The following is a 20,651-nucleotide window of genomic DNA, read 5'->3' as shown; positions in this document are numbered from 1 at the left end:
AGCTGTCCAAACCTACCTTATGTCGGCTGTAATATGCATGCAAAGAAAGAAAAATGTCTTCCAGAGGAAGTTTATCGAGACGGCATTTCCGCTGAAGGCAGAACGTATTCAGCGGATTGTATTCGACGAATATAGACAGCGTACAAGTGAGCATGAACGTGCTAATTGAAAATTTTGTAAATGGTTTTGGGGTGAAGTAATTAAGGAGAAATTTTAAGTGAATACCTACTATTATTCAATAAATAAGCAGCAAAATTCACTAACAGAGATATACATAGCTTTCAAAGGGCTACGTGGGAATCTAGTACCACGTACAGTACAACGTAACCCCATACATTCTCAAATCCCCGTTCTATTACTAAATGAGTGGAAAAATAAGTACAGCATGATCTGTAACCACGGATGATTTAATGAAAGACCGATATTGATCCTCTTACAATGAGCGAAGTTTCATTCGCAACAACAGATGTAATCCTGGTCACAAAGTAACACATCTGCAGAGCTGAAATATCATGTAATACAATATTACGTCAAAGCACGTTACCAAGCAACGCTCTCACCATATATTCGTGAATATTGCAACTTAGAAATGTCCATATGGGCGAAACAGAAGACGAAAACATTTAAACTTAACAAATAGGACAATGTTAAGCAAGTGGTGTCTACGTGAAGAAACAGCACCCAGCTAAGCCTAGGATCGGACGAAGGGAATACTTTTTGTGCTCATCCGCATGACGAAGTGAACTCTAGCTTTTAACCGAACAGTTGCCTGATTGGTCAGAAGAGCTCCGCGCTCAAAGCACACCATGCAGATATACTTTTACCTAGGAGACAAAGCTGTAACTTCTCTAGCATACGAGAACAGTGCGTAGAGAGTTTTTATATCAAAATAATCAGCAGCCAGTTACATAAAAGAAATTTAATTTCTTAACCGGTTTCGGGCACTTAATGCCCTTCTTCAGAAGATTATACCTACCGCATTATTTACGAGAGTCAACAATAAGGTGTATACAACAAAATGGCATGGTCATGTAGTTCATACTGCCTGTAAAAAATGGTAAAAAGCAGCCAAAGATTTTTTGGACCACGGTAGTGATATTTAATATGAAAGACAGACGGCTTTTTCAATCTTGTACAGCTTACAACAAAAAACGCTTTTCATCTCATAAAATATAATCTTGGGATTAAGGAAATAATATATTAACAGCACGTTTCATGCATGGGGTCCAGAGCCGTGGGGTGGTAAAACCTCTACCTGGATGGCCTTTCCGTCTCTTGTTAGGGACGCCATTACGTGCTGTTCCTTTCCGCATTGCTGTGTGGATCATGATAACCTGTAAGCATGGCTTTTGATGTGGTCTAGCTTATTAATGCCAAAGTGGACAAAATTAGCTAATATCTAATGACGAAATAGTTTATTTCACTTAAAAAGCACCCTTGCGTAATTATATTTCTTTTCTCGGTTGCGTTTTTGGATGTAGGCATGAATGATAAACTGCTGTAGCAGAGGGTGGAGAAGAATCGATGCTCTTTAACATCGATGGTACCACCGAGTGCTGTAGATACCACAGACAGAATAACGTAGTTGCAAAGAGGTTGCTCGGAGTGTGGGGCCTACAATGATACGACGTGACTCTCTAAAACACGTTAGGAATTCCGTAGGTGACCATAATGCAAGTGGAACACAGAAGCGATGCTAAATTATGTCAGCCGTAGTGGCTGGATCCCATATACTCGTATAATTGAACACAATGACTTGGCCTTCATCTCAGGAGGGCGTTGTTGCGCACTAGCGCCTACTGAACGAAATACTGGCGCAAAGAATATCATACAATCTGTGTGATTGGATTGAAAACTTGCTAAGAAACAGAACAAAGCAAGTCATTCTCAATAGAAAGATATCTTCAGACGTAAAAGTAACTTCGGGCGTACCCCAAAATAGTGTTATAGGATAATTACTTTTTACGAAATATATAAATTACCTAGTGGATAACGACAGAAGTTCTACGAGGCTTTCCGCGGATGATGCTGTTGTGTACGAAGAGGTCGCAACGCTCGAAAGTTGTAGTGAAATGCAGGAAGATCTGTAGAGAATCGACGCTTGGTGCAGGGATTTGCAACTGACGCTCAACATAAACACATGTAACGTATTGCTCATAAACAGGTTGAAACTCACGTTACTGTTTGATTACACTATGGCAGAACAATCGCTGGAAGCAGTCACATCCATAAAACATTCAGGAGTATACGTGCGGAGCGATTTAAAATGGAACGACCACATAAAACTAATTCGAAACAGAGATTCATCGGACGAATGCTGAGAGTATGTAGTCCATCCACGGAGGAGGCAGCTTTGAGAAACCTCGTTGAATATTCCTCCTCAGTCAGGGATCCGTACGAGATAGGATTGATGGAGAAGACAGAGAAGATCCAAAAAGAACAGCGTGTTTCGTTACAGGTTCATTTAGCAAACGCGAAAGCGTCACAGACATGCTCAGCCAATCTCAGTGGCAGACACTGCAAGAGAGCCACTCGGAATCACCGTGTGCTTTACTGTTTAAGTTCCTAGAAGAGTCGATAAAATTGTAACGTCTTGGCACATTAAAACTGTGTGACGGACCAAGACTCGAACTCGTAACCTTTGCCTTTCGCAGGCAAATGCTCTACAGACTTGCAGAAGTAATTCTTTGAGGACGGGTTGTCAGTCGTGCTTGGGTAGCTCAGTCAGTAGAACAATCGTTGTCTCCGCGAACCATTCGCGACTGGAGCAAGAAAGGGGATAGTACATGAAGTATGGCAGTTGACGCTGAACGTAAATAAATGTGACATACTACGCGTACGTGGGGAAAGAAATCCACTACTGTACCACTACACTACTGACGACAAATTTCTGGAAACAGTGACTACCATAAAATATCCCATATCTGGAATTATCTATTGGGAGCGACCTTAAGTGGAATGACTACTTGAAATTAGATGCCAGATTGAGATTCATAAGAAGAATCTTATAATTTATTCACTAAAGAAGTGGCTTTCTTGTTCTGCCGATTCTTGGGTATCGTTCGTCCATCTGGGACTCTTACCAGGCAGGGTTTAGAGAACAAATAGAGAATATCAAACGAAGAGCGGCCTATTCCGTCACGGGGTTGTTTGCGCTACAGGGATGCCAGACTAACTCCAATGACAGATGCTACAAGAAAGGCGCAGTGCTTCACGGAGAGGTTTATTACTGAAATTTCGCGAGAGTACTTTCCGGGAAAAGTCGAACAACATATTACTACTTCCCGCATCACGAAATGACCTCAACGAGAAAATTCGAGAAATTACGGGTAACACAGAGGCTTACCGGCCGTAATAGTTCCCACACGCCATTCGTGAATGGAACATGGACAGGGGGGGGGGGGGGGGGGAATCAGTTATTGGTACCAGAATATTGATGTATATGAAGATGTAGCTTTAGAAAACACCCACCGCACAACGGGAGGTGGTTTGCCGAGTATAGATGTCGATCTAGAAAAGACAATGCGGCGGCAAACCAGCCTTAGCACTGAAAACGACAGTAGAAGATGGGGAGGACGTAGCGTAGTAGCTTGATGGTGCCTACTAGTTTTATAGCAGTAAGAAGTTTTTGCTCCGTGTGTGGGCCCATTGAAGAGAGTTTCGACGCGGCGCAGGTGGAGGGTCAACGCCCTCGTCGTCCCCAACTGGCCTGTCCCCGGGAACCCGCAATCCTGTTTGGCTATGGCAGCGGGCAGCTGGTCCAGGCAGTGCCCTCGCCCTGGGCTCGGCCTCCGGCACACAGGCGCGCCGCGCCGCCTACTGACACCGCAGGTGTGTCTCGGGAAACTGCCCGCCGGACTCGCGCTCGCCGTGCACACACTCGTTCCGTGGGACACGCTGCAGCCACCGAGTCGGGGCCGTCAGCTGTACCGCGTCTCAATAATAACACACAGTTTAATTTACGAATAAAACGTATTATTTACTAGAAAATGGTTCAAATGGCTCTGAGCACTATGGGACTTAACAGCTATGGTCATTAGTCCCCTAGAACTTAGACCTACTTAAACCTAACTAACCTAAGGACATCACAAAACACCCAGTCATCACGAGGCAGAGAAAATCCCTGACCCCGCCGGGAATCGAACCCGGGAACCCGGGTGCGGGAAGCGAGAACGCTACCGCACGACCACGAGCTGCGGACATTTACTAGAAATAATGAATTTTTTTTTTTTTTTTTTTTTTTGCTCATCAGTACAGAGTGGGGTTGTGTAGTAAAACCAATATCCGAAGAATGTTCGACGAACACTTACTATTTTTACCAGTCAAAAGAAACTGTATGGTTCCAGTGACCATATAGTTTCATATGATTGAAGCACCTATGCCTGGGGCTCAGGCAGAGTTCCCCGGTTCGTTCGAAACTGAGGTACTATTCCAGTACAGCTGGAGAGCTTCTGTAATGCTGTTCGAGTTACCGGATAATACCAAATAGGATGAGGCGTCAATGGGAGTTTGGATCGAGGATAGGGGCGTGCTAGGGTGATCCGTGCAGTTGTACGCAGCCACTGTGCCAGGATGGCGTAGTGACTAGCGCATTTGCCTAGTGAGCAGGAGACTCAGGTTCGAATCCCGGCCTTGGTACAAATTTTCACATACATCATAACAAAAAACATTTCTGGATCGATTTCCGCAATCACATGCTCAATTTGGTCCTTTAATTCAGGAATTGTTCTCGGTTCCGTAGCTTTAACAGGTGACTTCACGCAACCCCACACGAAATACTCACACTGCACCAAGGTGTAGGTGGCCTATTCCCGTCTCCATGGCGTGAGATGACTCGACCGGAAAATTTCTCCTGCAACAGCGCGTGTGGTTCGTGCGCGTTATGACAAGTGTCGCCATGTTGCTGGGAAAACTTGTTTTCGAGGTCCAACCCCTCCAATTGTGTCTAAAAATGTTCAAATGTGTGTGAAATCTTATGGGACTTAACTAAGGTCATCAGTCCCTAAGCTTACACACTACTTAACCTAAATTATCCTAAGGACAAACACACATACCCATGCCCGAGGGAGGACTCGAACCTCCTCCGGGACCAGCCGCACAGTCCATGACAATTGTGTCTAAAAGCATTATTTTTCCTGTTGTGATAACATACACTACTCAACATCACTGCATCATGCATTCTTGAAATACTTGGGTCTAATCACGCAACGCGTACAAAATTCGCACCGAACAGTGGCTCGTTGTGCCTGCATCTGCTATTGAAGAGTTATGCGTGGATTCTCCGACAACTATTACTGTCGAAGTAATCGTCTAGTTGGAAATGCGCCTCATTGCTGAAGATGATATCCTTCACAAAATTTCCTCCACATTTTGGTCATTCAACACCAAATTGACAAATTCAAGTTGCTGAAAATGATCGACAGGCGGTATTTGTTGCGCCCGCTGAACCTTGTAAGTGTTTTAAAAAGACCTTCTGTCACAATTTTCGGTTCTTGTGATCGACGGCAAATGGAGTTTCTGGAATTTCGGGCTACTCTCTCACTTGAGGGAATATTTTCAGCTGACCGGCCTGTACGATCTGGCACTGCTGTCTTAACATCAGCAGGTGAAGCCTTTTACCAAATTCTTCACTTACTCCTCGAAATTTAAATGAATCTGGTACATTTCGTGGGCCGAGAAGCGTGCTGTTTGCGATGTGTTCGTAAAAAAAATCCCCTTAATTATAAAATGCTTTTGACGATGACAGCACCTTTATTATCGGTTAAGTAATGCATTTCCACTAACTTTAATGTCTCTAGGTGACCCCTGAGTAACAGCGAGTTTCACCAGTCGATCAGATCGGAAAAGGGTGCAGAACACATAGTTTGCATTTTGTGTTAATGTTTATACTGATCCAGAACATTAGTCAATCCAAAGCTTAAAGACACTAACTTTTGAAATCACGTAATCTAACTAACTGAAAACAACTCCCTCTCTACTGCCACCCCCGAGCTCTTATGCTCAGAGCTTGTATATTTTTTTAACAATGCAAGTTCTTTGAAAGTATTGTTCAACAAGTCACATTGAGTTAAAATTAAAATCAGTTGTTTCGTAAGAAATTACAGTTACAGCTTTGAACACAATAAATGACTGATTACAACAAATGTGATTTCTAACATTGCTTTTCAAGTTTAGTAGAGAAATTCTGCTATAGAAATGTGACTAACAATACTTGATACAAAATAATTAATATCTCGTTAATTAAAATAGGAATTTCGATGCTAACATATTTTGTATTACTTTAAATAATGAGCAAATAGCTTTTCAGATTCAAATTTTACGTAACAATCCTGTTTTGACCAAATCATCGAAATAATAATTTGTTTACAAGAGAATGTTTTAAACTTTTACTTACAGAATTAATTACAATGAATATGATTTTAATTTTTATGGAAACGTAATCTCTTGAGAATGAACGTAACTTTCAGGGCATTAGTTAACCAAAAAGTTACCCAAAACCTTAATTTTCAGGTTGTGTGAAATAATCGAATTTTGACAATTGGTTTGCCATTTGATGACCGAACTGATTTTAACACTATCATTTCTACTTGATTATTGGCTGAGAGTAACGCAAATGAAATAATTAATTTGTCTGTAAATTACGTAAAATGGTTGCTTACAATAAAATACTTTTCCACTATTTAAAAATTCCTGTTACTTGTATTTAAATGAGCTGCTGGTAACTAAATGCGTGTGTTACTTTTTATATATCTCGTGTACAATGCTACTTGATACAATGCACGAAAAGCTGTGTTTTTACATTTGCTATACTGTGAAATGTGTATCGTATAATACGTAAAAGTGTGGTACCGAGTACTTCATATAAGGGTCTCTATAGTATCTCCTACCACACAGTCACATGTGAAAATTAGCGTGATCTATTGTACGAATTCTTTTCTCTGCCAGTTCTCTCACTGGAAGACAGTGATGTTAAATCGTTAAGAACTATTGCATAGATTTCGAGAACAATTTGTGTAAGATAGACACAGAATTTTCTGCACCAACTGTATATTTTGGGTAAAAACAGCAGAACATACTGTGGTACAACTGGCAGATAGCGGACATTTATTTATTCAGTGAAATTCATTATTGTTGAATTAGATCACACTATATGTTTTAAAAAAATACTATTTGTAATACTTGTCGAAATTTACTGCTTGCTTTTGTTTCTGTATACTGATGAAAAAATATCTTTTATTATTCACACTTTTCTTGACCGCATTTTGTGGAATCTTGACAGATGACCTTTTTAGACTCTGTCTCTTGTTACGAAAGCAGTATGTCAAATAGTCATCTAGCGCACGTTGTGGCCACGCAAAACCAGTTTGACTGTTGATATTAAGTGACCAAATGGGTGCTAGATGACTATTTGACGTTTTACTTTCTTAACAAGAGACTGGTTCTTACGATGTCCCACAATATTCGAAACTGACAAACTTCCAGTATAGATGATCGAGACAGTTGTGAATAAAAAGAAGATATTTATTCGCCAGTAAACAGTTACAGCAGTATCCAATAAATTCGAGCATCTGCTGTATAGTAGTTCGCGAAATGTATATCTTGCAAGCAATAGCCGAATCGAAACTGGATGAAACTACAATTGAAGTTATTGTGTGCTTTTATTACGCGGATAATCCGATAATTTCGAACTAAGTATATTAATTCCACAGCGTGGCGTTTATCTGTCGCAATACAGAGATAATAAAAGTTAGTTAACTGTTTAATTCACCTGCGTGTCGTAACAACAGTCCCTGAAACCGGTGCTGCAGCACTCACTATAACAGACAGCTCAAACGGTAAAGATAAATTATGCGTTGCGCGCAGTTCAAAGAGGCGCTTTAGCAATAATAATTGGAAAACGCAGGTCAAGGAAACCGGCTGCGTTTTAGTGGCGTCATTAAAACACGGGGCACCCAATAAAGAAACGCACAACAACTCCATTTGTGGCGGACAAACGCGCCGCCCGCAGCGCTCAATGATGGATCAATTACGACCGCGGGCTGGCAATGTCGCTATTGTGGGCCGCGTCTGTGTGCGCGAGGCGGGCGGGCGAGCGCGCTGAAAGCGGTTTTGTACGCCTCTTTCTCGCCGAGCGCCGCGCGCCACAAAATTTAATGGAATAACCGACGGTCGATCACACTGCGGCACGCGGCGATATCGAAAACAGCGCCTGCCGGCCAGTCGGGCTAGCGTAATTGCCGGCAAACGGCCGCGACATCGATCCATCGAAAACTCGTCCCGTGAGCTCGCTACACCCGCGAGGGCACCTCGCTGCTACCGCCGTTGCCTCCCCTAAAAGTAAACAAGTGCAACCAGACACTGTGGCCCAGCACGTTTGGAGCGTGTCACTGTCGGCTCCTTCGCCTTCGACGGACACTCGACATTCACTCTGTCGATCACGGACAGAAACGTGAGATCGAAAGTCAGAAGTCAAGTCGACGTGGGTTCCTCAGTGAATATCGATACTGAAATAAATTACATCATCACTTTCCCTTAAAATCGATATCTGTGTTTTAGTCTGAACAACCGATATTTTTCGGTATCTGTTTGGTCTCGGTTGACAACTGCTTCTTTTTCATTTTTTCTAATAACCCGGTGAAAAAATTGGTATATCAATTTGACCTACAACAGTACTAAAACTCTTCATTTTAAATACGAATAATGATTGTTTATAAAATTTCCGTTGCTTGTAAATAATGGGTTATAATAGAAAACTGGAAAGGTGAATAGTAACTACACCGACAGTTAGAAACAAAAAAAAAACAAAAAACAAAAGACGCGTGGCATAAGAATCGGTGCAACATTGCTGAGACAGTACGTATCTGTTGCCGTGTGGTGTGTCCTGTAAACATACGAATATGTGCGGTGTGCTAAACTTGCCCCAACTGGTCAATGCGTCGGACTTCAGTTGAATTGCAGAATGGCACCACACCTAGTTAGGGAAATATTTTACAAAGTGCTGTAGCACTGAAGTTCAAATCACCATTTGCTCTAAGAGATTGAAAGCGGGAGGAAGCACAACAAACTTGCGACACGATATAAGAACACATCCACCATGTTCCTTCAGAAAGAAGGTAAATTTGATTGATATACCTATAATTTTATTGGCATGCTATTAACTTGGTTGCATCAGGGTGAAAAATTGATGCCTTTCAAAAGTGACGATGAAGGAAAGTCATCTACTTGTGACCCTTCGATCTCGCAGACGCCACGTCCGTCTCGTTCTCCTTCGCCACATTTGCTGGAGTCAGTGGCACTGATTCCTGCCACAGCTTGTTCCATACCAATCGAGATCTCTTACTCTTTACATTTATTAGAATTTTTAATTTTTATCCCAAGTCTACGTTTTTACTGTAAATGATAGCAATAAAAATCCGAAAATCGTTATTTCAGAAACCGGTTATTTTGCTCGATTTTAAAAGTTAGGTTAAACTGGAGACGTAAAAAAACGATATAACCGAAAACCAGTTATTTCAGTGATAACCGTCACCCCTATTTTCAACACTCACTTATCAAGAGGAAATCCAACAGAGACTAAGCAATATTTTTTTTGCTGTTGCTTACAGCGAAGTCTTTTAATGAAAACTAATTCACTTTTGCAAGGATGAAGCAAGGAATTGGTCTAAAATTGTTGCAAGCAACTACTCTTGAAAAATACGAAACTTCGTGTGTGTACATAACTAAATATCGTCTTTGGTATTGCATCACTGTAGATTGTTACCACATTATGTTACAGACGTGGTGCGTCGTCTTGCAGTGGTTAAATAAAACAGAGTCCTGTCGGTAAGTAGCTGCTTTAATAGAAAAAAACACGATCAAATGGTCGTCTTGCCATTCTGATGCCGGTTTTGCCGATGAGAATGAAATAAGAAAAAAATATTGTATTAGGACAAGAAACGATAGAGAAAGTGATGTAATGGACGATCGTTAGAAAATCAAAATTGGCGTGAAAGCCTGATATTGGGCGATGTTGTAGCCTTGGTGCCCGACGCCCGTGATCTTCATTTGGACATTGCAAATTCTAGTTTCTAAGTTCCTGTAGAAGGGAACCAAGCACTCGTACTTACGTCTGCAACCTTAAGTCTATTACTTCATTTTTCGAAAATAAGGTGGATAATATCGATAGCGAGATAACAAGAAATAAAATTCCAGGATATTAAAAAAAGAGTAAGGCTTCGCAGTTGCTCTTTTGAATAACAAAACTCACTTGTAAGAGAACCCATGCAACTAGCTCTTACGCGTTAGGAGTCTTGTGTTTAGTTACTGACGCACAACACTCGGTACGAGGCACACTTGCTGGTAGCAGCATGGAAGTTACTTCTGAATGACACCTTGCCATCTTTTCTCTACCAGCAGTTGTTTTTAGGCGAATATAATGCTTTGGGTACACGATGCACAGTATTTATTTTTATAAGTGCAATTGTGACATTAATGTTGGTGCGGCATTGGAACGAATGCTGATGAAATTTCTAAGCCAGTTAAAGTATTTTTGTGATATATTTTTATTGTTAGACATTCAGTCACATTCCACATCACGTTGTGTGATATACAATAGGCGAAAGTTCAGTTATTAGTGCCCCAGAAATCCAAGACTTAAATGATTTCTTTTGTGTAACCTTCATTATTTTCATCTGGACTCTAAAACCAAGTAGCAGATTTCTATCATAGAGGAAATGAATGATTGGTACGAAGCTCCGACCATTGTCGCAGAGATTTGGTGATCGTGATCGAGGACAGTGTCGTGAATCGGTGTCACTTTGAAGTGTAATACAATATTCAATAAAAGTTAGTTGGCCTGCCATAATAATGTGTAATTTACTCGTTGAAGTTACTTTGTATATTTCTAGACCAAATGTGAGATGTTAAGCTCATCGTGTGATAATTATGAAACGTGAAATTTCAGGGCAAATTAAACTTCTGTGCCTTTCCGATAACTGATGTGTGGCCACTTAAAATTGCTGACAGCATTCATAAAAACTGAGTCATATGAATTTTACAGCTTGACTCAAACCTTCAATATAGAAGTTTCCGTGACTAATTAGTTGGCAAAGTTGAAGTGGGGTTCCATCAAACGATTGTAGTTTCCTTTCATCTACTGTGAGTGGGCCGATTACCCTAACAAATCGCTAATTCGCTAACTTGTGGTACAGTGATCGAGTAAGAGAACTCATTTATAGAATGCCAAAAGTAAATTAGATCTTCTGTGGGCACTGTGTGGGCAGGCGCCGTGCTGGTGACGTCAAAATCACCGACCGAGTCCCTGTTTTGCCGGAGCTGCCAAATCACTTTACCAAACGCCGTGCTCAATTCGTGTGGAGTCCGCTATCAGTGGTGAGCTGCACTGCAGGCTATAATCAGGACTGACGACCACCGTGACGAGATGCGGCCGTGGATGACATTCCGACAACTCGTCATATCGAGCTCGGGTTATGCTGACAAGTGGTCCAGATCAGCGCTCACAAGAAACACGCTGTCCGGGCTACCGAGACAGTAAACATTCTTAACTCGATCGATCTCCGGTCTCTAGTTCGCCTTCTCTCTCCGGCGGTCCGGAATAGTCTCCCGAGAAATTCCGTTCTCTGGACAAACTACGAAAAAATTAAGATGCGCGACGCCATTAAGCCGCATGGCTGCCATTAGTAGCCAGTCACGGGTCTTAGTCACAATCACAAGTGTGCAAGCTCCAGCACACAACAAGTCCAAAGCCCGCCGTTGTGGCCGAGCGGTTCTAGGCGCTTCAATCTGGAACCGCGCGACCGCTACGGTCGCAGGCTCGAATCCTGCCTCGGGCATGGATGTGTGTGATGTCCTTGCGTTAGTTAGGTTTAAGTAGTTCTAGTGCTCAGAGCCATTTGAACCATTTCGAACACCTCCAAAACACCACAAAATATCCTACTCCGATTGAGAGGCTTGCCACCACAAACTAGCGGCGGCTTGTTACGTCAGCAAGTGTCACCAACTGTCCACCAATGAATGAGCTTGCTCTTTTAAAGTGCACGTGGGAAGCGCACGGGAAGAGTAACCGGCATGACAAAACACTGTACCTATGCGTAGCGCCGGCTTGGCAGACACCTCGCCGTCACTGACCCACGATTCTAGGCAATGCCCCACTGTCCTGGCCCAGGAGTCACGACGGTACGCTGGCAGATTCCACGCAATTATCGTTGCCTTCTCTTCTGCCGAGAGAAAACCGAGGGTGCCTTTGAAATATAGCCCCCCTGGCCATCCGTATTGTCACCTGGGCCCGACTATCCTAGAATCCGACGGACACGGCCGCGCAAAACTCCCCTGTCCCATGTGTCTCTTCCACCAACAGATATTGGAATATGTAGCAAATGGAGTAAGACCCATCACCTGTTTTGAACAATTATAGCCCTTGATACTCAATCACCTTCCTATCGACATCTCCTGAGAGGTTGGTTAAAGAAAATAAATGAGAGGGGACAAGCCAAAAGAGTTTGGCGTCTCTCAATTTTTGAAGAACAAGTGAAAGTTAATCGCAGACTGAAACTGTTTGTCGGTTGATGAGGAGCACTCAATTGACTGTTTGTGCTTGTTGTATGCGAAGATAGATGACCTTTTCAAATCCTGCTTCAACTTTAAGATGTGACAGTTAACAAGATTCCTGTTTGACAGTGTATAAATCAAGATATCAGTCAACGAACACAGTATTTGTGTACAAAGACCTCTTTAGACCCGATGTTGATCTCGTGGCACGACACTTGTGGCTGTGATAACCGTGTTGCCTTTGTGCAAACTGTGGGTGAAGTGTTAGCTGATCGTTTAGTGTGAGTCAGGAAAATGACTGCCTGTCAAGTTTTGTGTCGGTGTTGTTGAGAATTAAAAGACAACTGAAAGGGGGACGTAAGGAATTGACATCATATGGACGACAAGTTCATTAGAGATACATTATTCCTCTCTGTGAGTACACATTGGTAGGATTTTTCGACCTAGGAAAAGCATTCCACGGTGCAAAACGGTGCAAGATGTTCGACATTTCCAAGACGGGTGATCTTCAACGTGTACAATATCCAAAAAAGAATAATAAGAATGGAAGATCAAGAACGAACTTACAGAATTACAAAGGGTATAACGCAGTGATGTAGCCTTTCACTATTACTGTTTAATCTATGCGTAGGAGAAGTAATGAAGGAAATAAAAGAAAGCTTCGGGAATGGGATTAAAATTCAAGGTGAAAAGTATCGATAAGAAAATTCACAGATGACATTGCTATCCTCAGTCAGTGATAAAGACATGCACGACCTGTTGAATAGAAGGGCATATAGTGTGGATTGAGAGTCGTCGGGAGAAACACAAAAGCAATGAAGAGTAGCACAAAAGAGATTAGTGACAAACTTAATAACATAATAACGAACTAGGCAAAGTGGAGGGGTCTGCTACACGGAAGCCAAGTGACACATGGCGGAGGAAGCAAGGAGGACATAAAAATAGACTGACACAGTGCAAGAGATGATTCCTAACGAATGACCTTCATTGGAGGAAGAAATTTCTGAGATTGTATGCAAGCAAATCATGAATTATGTGAAGGAAGAGAATTGAAGTGGGTTTGTGATGTGGTGCTTGCAGAAGGGTGTTGAACAATAGGCGGACCGATAAGATAAGAAATGAGAATGTTTTTGGCAGAATCGGCAAGGAGAGGAACATGTGGAAAACATTGACAGGAATAATGGACACCGCGTGAATGCTACGGTCGCAGGTTCGAATCCTGCCTCGGGCATTGATGTGTGTGCTGTCCTTAGGTTAGTTAGGTTTAAGTAGCTCTAAGTTCTAGGAGACTGATGAACCAATAATGGACAGGAACAACTTCCACGGTACTGAAAGGTGCTGTAGCTGGCGTAACTGCAGAGGAAGACAGATTTAAATACATTCAACAAACAACTGAGGAGACTGGCTTGAAGTGTTACTCTGAGGTGAAGAGGTTGGCTCAGGGAAGGAGTTAGTGAATAGCGCATTAAACCCGTCAGAAGTCTGATACCTGTAACCCCCCAATCCTCTTTCCAAAAAAAAGTAAATAAAATAAAATGGCACCACGTCACCGTGTTAAACTTAACCCCGCATACGGGATAGCGGTGCCCGTGTCCCGCAGTCTGAGTACTGGGGCTGGCCGACCAGGCCAACCGGACTGTCTCCTGGCTCCGCTGTAACTGTGTCGCGGGGTCCCTGGGTTCAGCTGCAGCAGAGCTAACGGCCCCCCGTAAATCTCGCCGGCACAGATTTTTGCCCGCGGCAGGTGGCCACCGGCATCCGTGGTACTTTGGTGGTCACCGTCTGCTGGTCTACGGAGCAGCATTTGGTACCGCTGCTGGTGTCACAGAATGTTCTCAACAGAGGCACAGTACGATGCGGTTCGTTATTGCTTTATTTGTTCTTCTACATTTAATCGTTCCGAAGCTGTATTCAATGTAGTCGATGAAATTCCGGAATTACAAAACTCATCGCTTCATTAAAACCAGCGCTTGAGGATGTATCTTACTAACCTGTTAATCACATTGTGCAAAAAACTTTTTTTCTGCCACATTCTACGCAGTATCTGTCAAAATACCTTATTTCACAAACTCGTTCATGTTATGATTTATCCTTGCTTTTCTGAATATACATCTACATCTACATGGATACTCTAAAAATCACATTTAAGTGCCTGGCAGAGGGTTCATCGAACCACCTTCACAATTCTCTATTATTCCAATCTCGAATAGCGCGCGGAAAGAATGAGCACCTGTATCTTTCCGTACGAGCTCTGATTTCCCTTATTTTATCTTGGTGATCGCTCCTCCCTATGTAGGTCGGTGTCAACAAAATATCATCGCATTCAGAGTAGAAAGTTGGCGATTGGAATTTAGTGAGAACATTCCGTTGTAACGAAAAACGCCTTTCTTTTAATGATGTCCAGCCCAAATCCTGTATCATTTCTGTGACACTCTCCCATATTTCGCGATAATACATAACGTGCTGCCTTTCTTTGAACTTTTTCGATGTACTCCGTCAGTCCTATCTGGTAAGGATCCCACACCGCGCAGCAGTATTCTAAAAGAGGACGGACAGGCGTAGTGTAGGCAGTCTCCTTAGTAGGTCTGTTACATTTTCTAAGTGTCCTGCCAATAAAACGCAGTCTTTGGTTTGCCTTCCCCACAACATTTTCTACGTGTTCCTTCCAATTTAAGTTGTTCCTAATTGTAATACCTAGGTATTTAGTTGAATTTACGGCTTTTAGATTAGGGTGATTTATCGTGTAACCGAAGTTTAACGAGTTCCTTTTAGTACTCATGTGCATGACCTCACACTTTACGTTATTTAAGATCAACTGCACTTTTCGCACCATTCCGATATTTCTTCTAAATCGTTTTGCAGTTTGTTTTGATCTTCTGATGACTTTATTAGTCGATAAACGACAGCGTCATCTGCAAAAAACCGAAGACGGCTGCTCAGATTGTCTCCCAAATCGTTTATATAGAAAAGGAACAGCAAAGGGCCTATGGCAGAACCTTGGGGAAGGACAGAAATCACTTCTGTTTTACTCGATGACTTCCCGTCAGTTATTACGAACTGTGACCTCTCTGACAGGAAATCACAAATCCAGTCACATAACTGAGACGATATTCCATAAGCACGCAATTTCACTACGAGCCGCTTGTGTAGTACAGTGTCAAAAGCCTTCCGGAAATCCAGAAATACGGAACCGATCTGAAATCCCTATGAATGTTTATGATTATTACAGAATTCTATACCTTCACATCATAGGACGCTGAGGAGGTTGTAATTTCATACGGAATATTGACTGACTTGATAATCAGGTACTTTTTTCCCGTCAGCAGAAATCTTCTGTTGGTGGAAGCTTCTCCCACCTCCAGATTTCCGACCGCAAAGGTGATGCCGTGATAAGGCACCGGACTCGTGTTCTGGAACAACGGAAATCACACCTGCATTCTGTAGTTTCTATAGACCCTGTGAGGTGAATGCTGGGATGGCGCCTTTGGAAAGGACAATGTCGATCATAAGGGGGGGGGGGGGGGGGGGGGTAGGACATCAAACGGGCAGACTTGGAGCAGGAGAGGCACCACAGGAAAACTTTGTCAGCATGACAAGAAACGAATCAGGATTCACACTCATAGCAGTGGAAGTTCAAAAACATAACAAAATCATTTTTTTACATGTTAAATTTCATCATTTTTTTCACTTACTACTGGCTGCATTTGTTGCTTTAGGTACACTTTTCTTCATAGGTAAGAGAGATTCTTCGGTGAATTTTGGACAGGTTATAAACCATACTTACAGGTGTATGAAACTCTACAATTTTCCAAATATATTAAAAACAGTGTAAAAATTGAGATAATTAAATTTAAAACTTGAGTTTTTTCTAAATATGAAGTTTAAAATGTAACACCTCATTCATTCTTTCATATATTAAATAAATTCTAGAGTTTCATATAGCTGTTGTTTGTATCCTGTGCAAAATTCATCGAAGAATCTCTCTTACTTATGAAGGAAAGTATACCTATAGCTACAAATGCAGCTAATAGTAAGTCAAAAAACGATGGAATTTCACATGTAAAAAATTTGTTTTGTTATGTTTCTGCATTTCCACTGTTATGAGTGTGAATCTTGGATCCTTCCTGGCCATGCTGACAAAGTTTTATGAATTTATTTGTAAATGTATTGACAGTGGAAATTAAAATATCCTGTGGTGCCTCTCCTGCTCCAAGCCGGCCCGTTTGACGTCCTACCATCTTACCCCTTTAAGCGGACGATCGACAATCTCATTACTTCGACGTCTTCTGTTCAGTGGTGACTGCATACGTAAATTTAGCTCACCATCACTCACACTTTTTATGCCAGACTACAGGTAAGATTCCATACTCACGCACAAACCGTACAACCGACGCCCAGGTGCACTTACATGTCACTGGTATTTCTTGCTTTGCATCTTATTTGCTCAATGGAATCTACAGCGCGTAGTTGATGGGTATGGCACATATAAAAGAAAAGGACTGACACTGTATGATGATTTAATACATAGTTTCATTGTCCATAATTCTGGCTGGTTGCACTGGTTACGTGAAAAAAAAGAAAGAAAAGCGCTACCTTCGCTATTTTAAAACGATAACACGTGCTTTTGCCCCATGCTCCTTTTTCCAGCGACGCACACCAACAATCACACCCCACAAAAGTTCTTGCGAGCTCTCGGCTCGCGGAGGGTGATTAGTACTGATTCAGAATTCCTAAACACGAAATAGCAGTAAGTATGGTACACTGCGGCTACTACAGTCGTCAAGAAACACAGGAAATACATTTGCTGTTACCAATATGAACCACTAGAATAATGACGACAGTGAAAATTTGGTATCACGGCCAGACGCAAATTTCCATATGTTGTCTGACACGTGTCACAACCTGCACTCGTACGTTACGTGTATTCCCGTCCAGGAAGCACATATTTATTGAGATTCGAAAAAAAAGATTCAAATGGCTCTAAGCACTATGGGACTTAACATCTGAGGTCATCAGTCCCCTAGACTAAGAACTACTTAAACCTAACTAACCTAAGGACATCACACACATCCATGCCCGATGCAGGATTCGAACCTGTGACCGTAGCAGCCGCGCGCTGCCGGACTGAAGCGCCTAGATCCGCTCGACCACAGCGGCCGGATATTGAGATTCGAGGGCGCGGTCTTAGCGAATAAATACGAAATAACAGTGGCTGTGTTATTAAGAAGCAATGTTCCTTCGGACATGCGTGCATGTGTCTCTAGTGACCTCATTCTCGACAAGACATTAAACATGCATCTTCTTTCGTTCCGGATTTCTGAAAGTCTATCTCCAATACCGCACCTTAGCCGCATTACCAGATTCGAGAAAATAAACCCATTTTGGTGAAACCGTCACGGGTGAGAAAAGCACGTCATGATACAGTTCTGTTAAATAGCCAGATTTATTTTAAGCATTCTAGATGTATTCAGGTTGCATAATGTGAAATGTGTGAATAATGTCTTCTCAAATGCTTCGAGTGCCTTGGCTGTTGTTACGCTCGGTGTGTGTCTGCGCGCAGGTTCCCCGAGTCCCGGCTAGCGAAGCTGTTCAACGGCAGCATCCCGATCGTCCTGGACTCTCTGAAGCAGCACTACTTCATCGACCGCGACGGCGGCATGTTCCGACACATCCTCAACTTCATGCGCAACTCGCGGCTGCTGCTGCCGGACACTTTCAGCGACATCGACCTGCTGCTCGAGGAGGCCCGCTACTTCGACATCGCCCGTGAGTACCGCACTTCCCTTCACATCCACTTTATACTGCTCATTTCATATAATCAACAAGCTGCAATTCTGAAATTCTGAAGGTAGCAACGATAAAACATAGGGAGCGATTACACTACTGGTCATTAAAATTGCTACACCATGAAGATGACGTGCTACAGACGCGAAATTTAACCGACAGGAAGAAGATGCTGTGATACGCAAATGATTAGCTTTTCAGAGCATTCACACAAGGTTGGCGCCGGTGTCGACACCTACAACGAGCTGACATGAGGAAAGTTTCCAACCGATTTCTCATACACAAACAGCAGTTGACCGGCGTTGCCTGGTGAAACGTTGTTGTGATGCCTCGTGTAAGGAGGAGAAATGCGTACCACCACGTTTCCGATTTTGATAAAGGTCGGCTTGTAGCCCATCGCGATTGCGGATTATCGTATCGCGACATTGCTGCTCTCGTTGGTCGAGATCCAATGACTGTTAGCAGAATATGGAATCGGTGGGTTCAGAAGCGTTATACGGAACGCCGTGCTGGATCTCAACGACCTCGTATCACTAGCAGTCAAGATGACAGGCATCTTATCCGCATGGCTGTAACGGATCGTACAGCCACGTCTCGATCCCTGAGTCAACAGATGGGGACGTTTGCAAGACAACAACCATCTGCACGAACAGTTCGAAGACGTTTGCAGCAGCATGGACTATCAGCTCGGAGGCCATGGCTGCGGTTACCCTTGACGCTGCATCACAGACAGGAGCGCCTGCGATGGTGTACTCGACGACGAACCTGGGTGCACGAATGGCAAAACGTCATTTTTTCGGATGAATGCAGGTTCTGTTTACAGCATCATGATGGTCGCATCCGTGTTTGGTGACATCGCGGTGAACGCACATTGGAAGCGTGTATTCGTCATCGCCATACTGGCGTATGAACCGGCTTGATGGCATGGGGTGCCATTGGTTACACGTCTCGGTCACCTCTTGTTCGCATTAACGGCACTTTGAACAGTGGACGTTACATTTCAGATGTGTTACGACCCGTGCCTCTACCCATCATTCGATCCCTGCGAAACCCTACATTTCATCAGGATAATGCACGACCGCTTGTGGCAGGTCCTGTACGGACGTTTCTGGATACAGAAAATGTTCGACTGCTGCCCTTTGCCCAGCCCATTTTCCAGATCTCTCACCAATTGAAAACGTCTGGTCAATAGTGTCCGAGCAACTGGCTCGTCACAACCGCCAGTCACTACTCTTGATGAACTGTGGTATCGTGTTGGAGCTGTACCTGTACACGCTATCCAAGCTCTGTTTGACTCAATGCCCAGGCGTATCAAGGCCGTTATCACGGCCAGAGGTGGTTGTTCTGGCTACTGATTTCTCAGGATCTATGCACCCAAATTGCGTGAAAATGTAATCACATGTCAGTTCTAGTATAATATATTTGTCCAATGAATATCCGTTTATCATCTGTATTTCTTCTTGATATAGCAATTTTAATGGCCAGTAGTGTAGTTATCTACAACTGGTATAGGAACCATACTGAAGTTACGATGAGAGTTTCATTCAGATCCCAGTACACCATATAGTTCCCCACTCTTTTGGCTACAAAGCTCTGTCTTTCAACACAATCTCCGTTGAATGCGACGGTCTTGCTCCATTTACTGTGAGGGCCCTGTACTGGGCGACGTCAGAGGCAACGTTTGGGAGCATCATTAACCCTCCCCCCAATCATCCTCGTGCTGCTTCCTGCGCAGTAGACCTTCACTGAGCCAAACTAATGGAAGTCGGAAGATCTGAGATCCGGTCTGTAGCGTGGATGAGGGAGAACAGTCCAACGAAGTTTTGTGAGCTCATCTGGGGTGTATAGTGTGTGAGGCATTGCGTTGTCACGGATAAAAGTTCTATGTACTGACTTGGCGGAAAATCCTAAGAAATTTTGGTCTTATGTCAAAGCGGTAGGTGGATCAAAACAAAATGTCCAGACACTCTGTGACCAAAATGGTACTGAAACAGAGGATGATAGACTAAAGGCCGAAATACTAAATGTCTTTTTCCAAAGTTGTTTCACAGAGGAAGCCTGCACTGTAGTTCCTTCTCTAGAATGTCGCACAGATGACGAAATGGTAGATATCGAAGTAGATGACAGAGGGATAGAAAAACAATTGAAATCGATCAAAAGAGGAAGGGCCGCTGGACCTAATGAGATACCGGTTCGATTTTACACAGAGTACGCGAAGTAACTTGTCCCCCTTCTTGCAGCGGTTACCGTGGGTCTCTAGAAGAGCGTAACGGTACAAAAGATTGGAAAAGGGTACAGGTCATCCCCGTTTTCAAGAAGGG

General features: G+C 43.0%; 1 protein-coding gene across 1 annotated transcript in view; it reads left to right on the top strand.

The window, feature by feature from the left end:
• The window catches only part of LOC126253398 (BTB/POZ domain-containing protein Tiwaz), a 195,314-nt gene that overhangs the window by 137,596 nt on the left and 37,067 nt on the right, over positions 1-20,651 (top strand). The window contains exon 3 of the mRNA XM_049954701.1: positions 18,107-18,312. Within this exon, the coding sequence (XP_049810658.1) occupies positions 18,107-18,312 (206 nt within the window). The remainder of the gene's footprint in view (positions 1-18,106; positions 18,313-20,651) is intronic.

The sequence above is a fragment of the Schistocerca nitens genome, chromosome 1 (assembly GCF_023898315.1).
Source record: "Schistocerca nitens isolate TAMUIC-IGC-003100 chromosome 1, iqSchNite1.1, whole genome shotgun sequence".
Lineage (NCBI taxonomy): Eukaryota > Metazoa > Arthropoda > Insecta > Orthoptera > Acrididae > Schistocerca > Schistocerca nitens.
The sequence above is the reverse complement of the archived record's forward strand: the minus strand, read 5'-3'. Positions and strand labels throughout refer to the sequence as shown.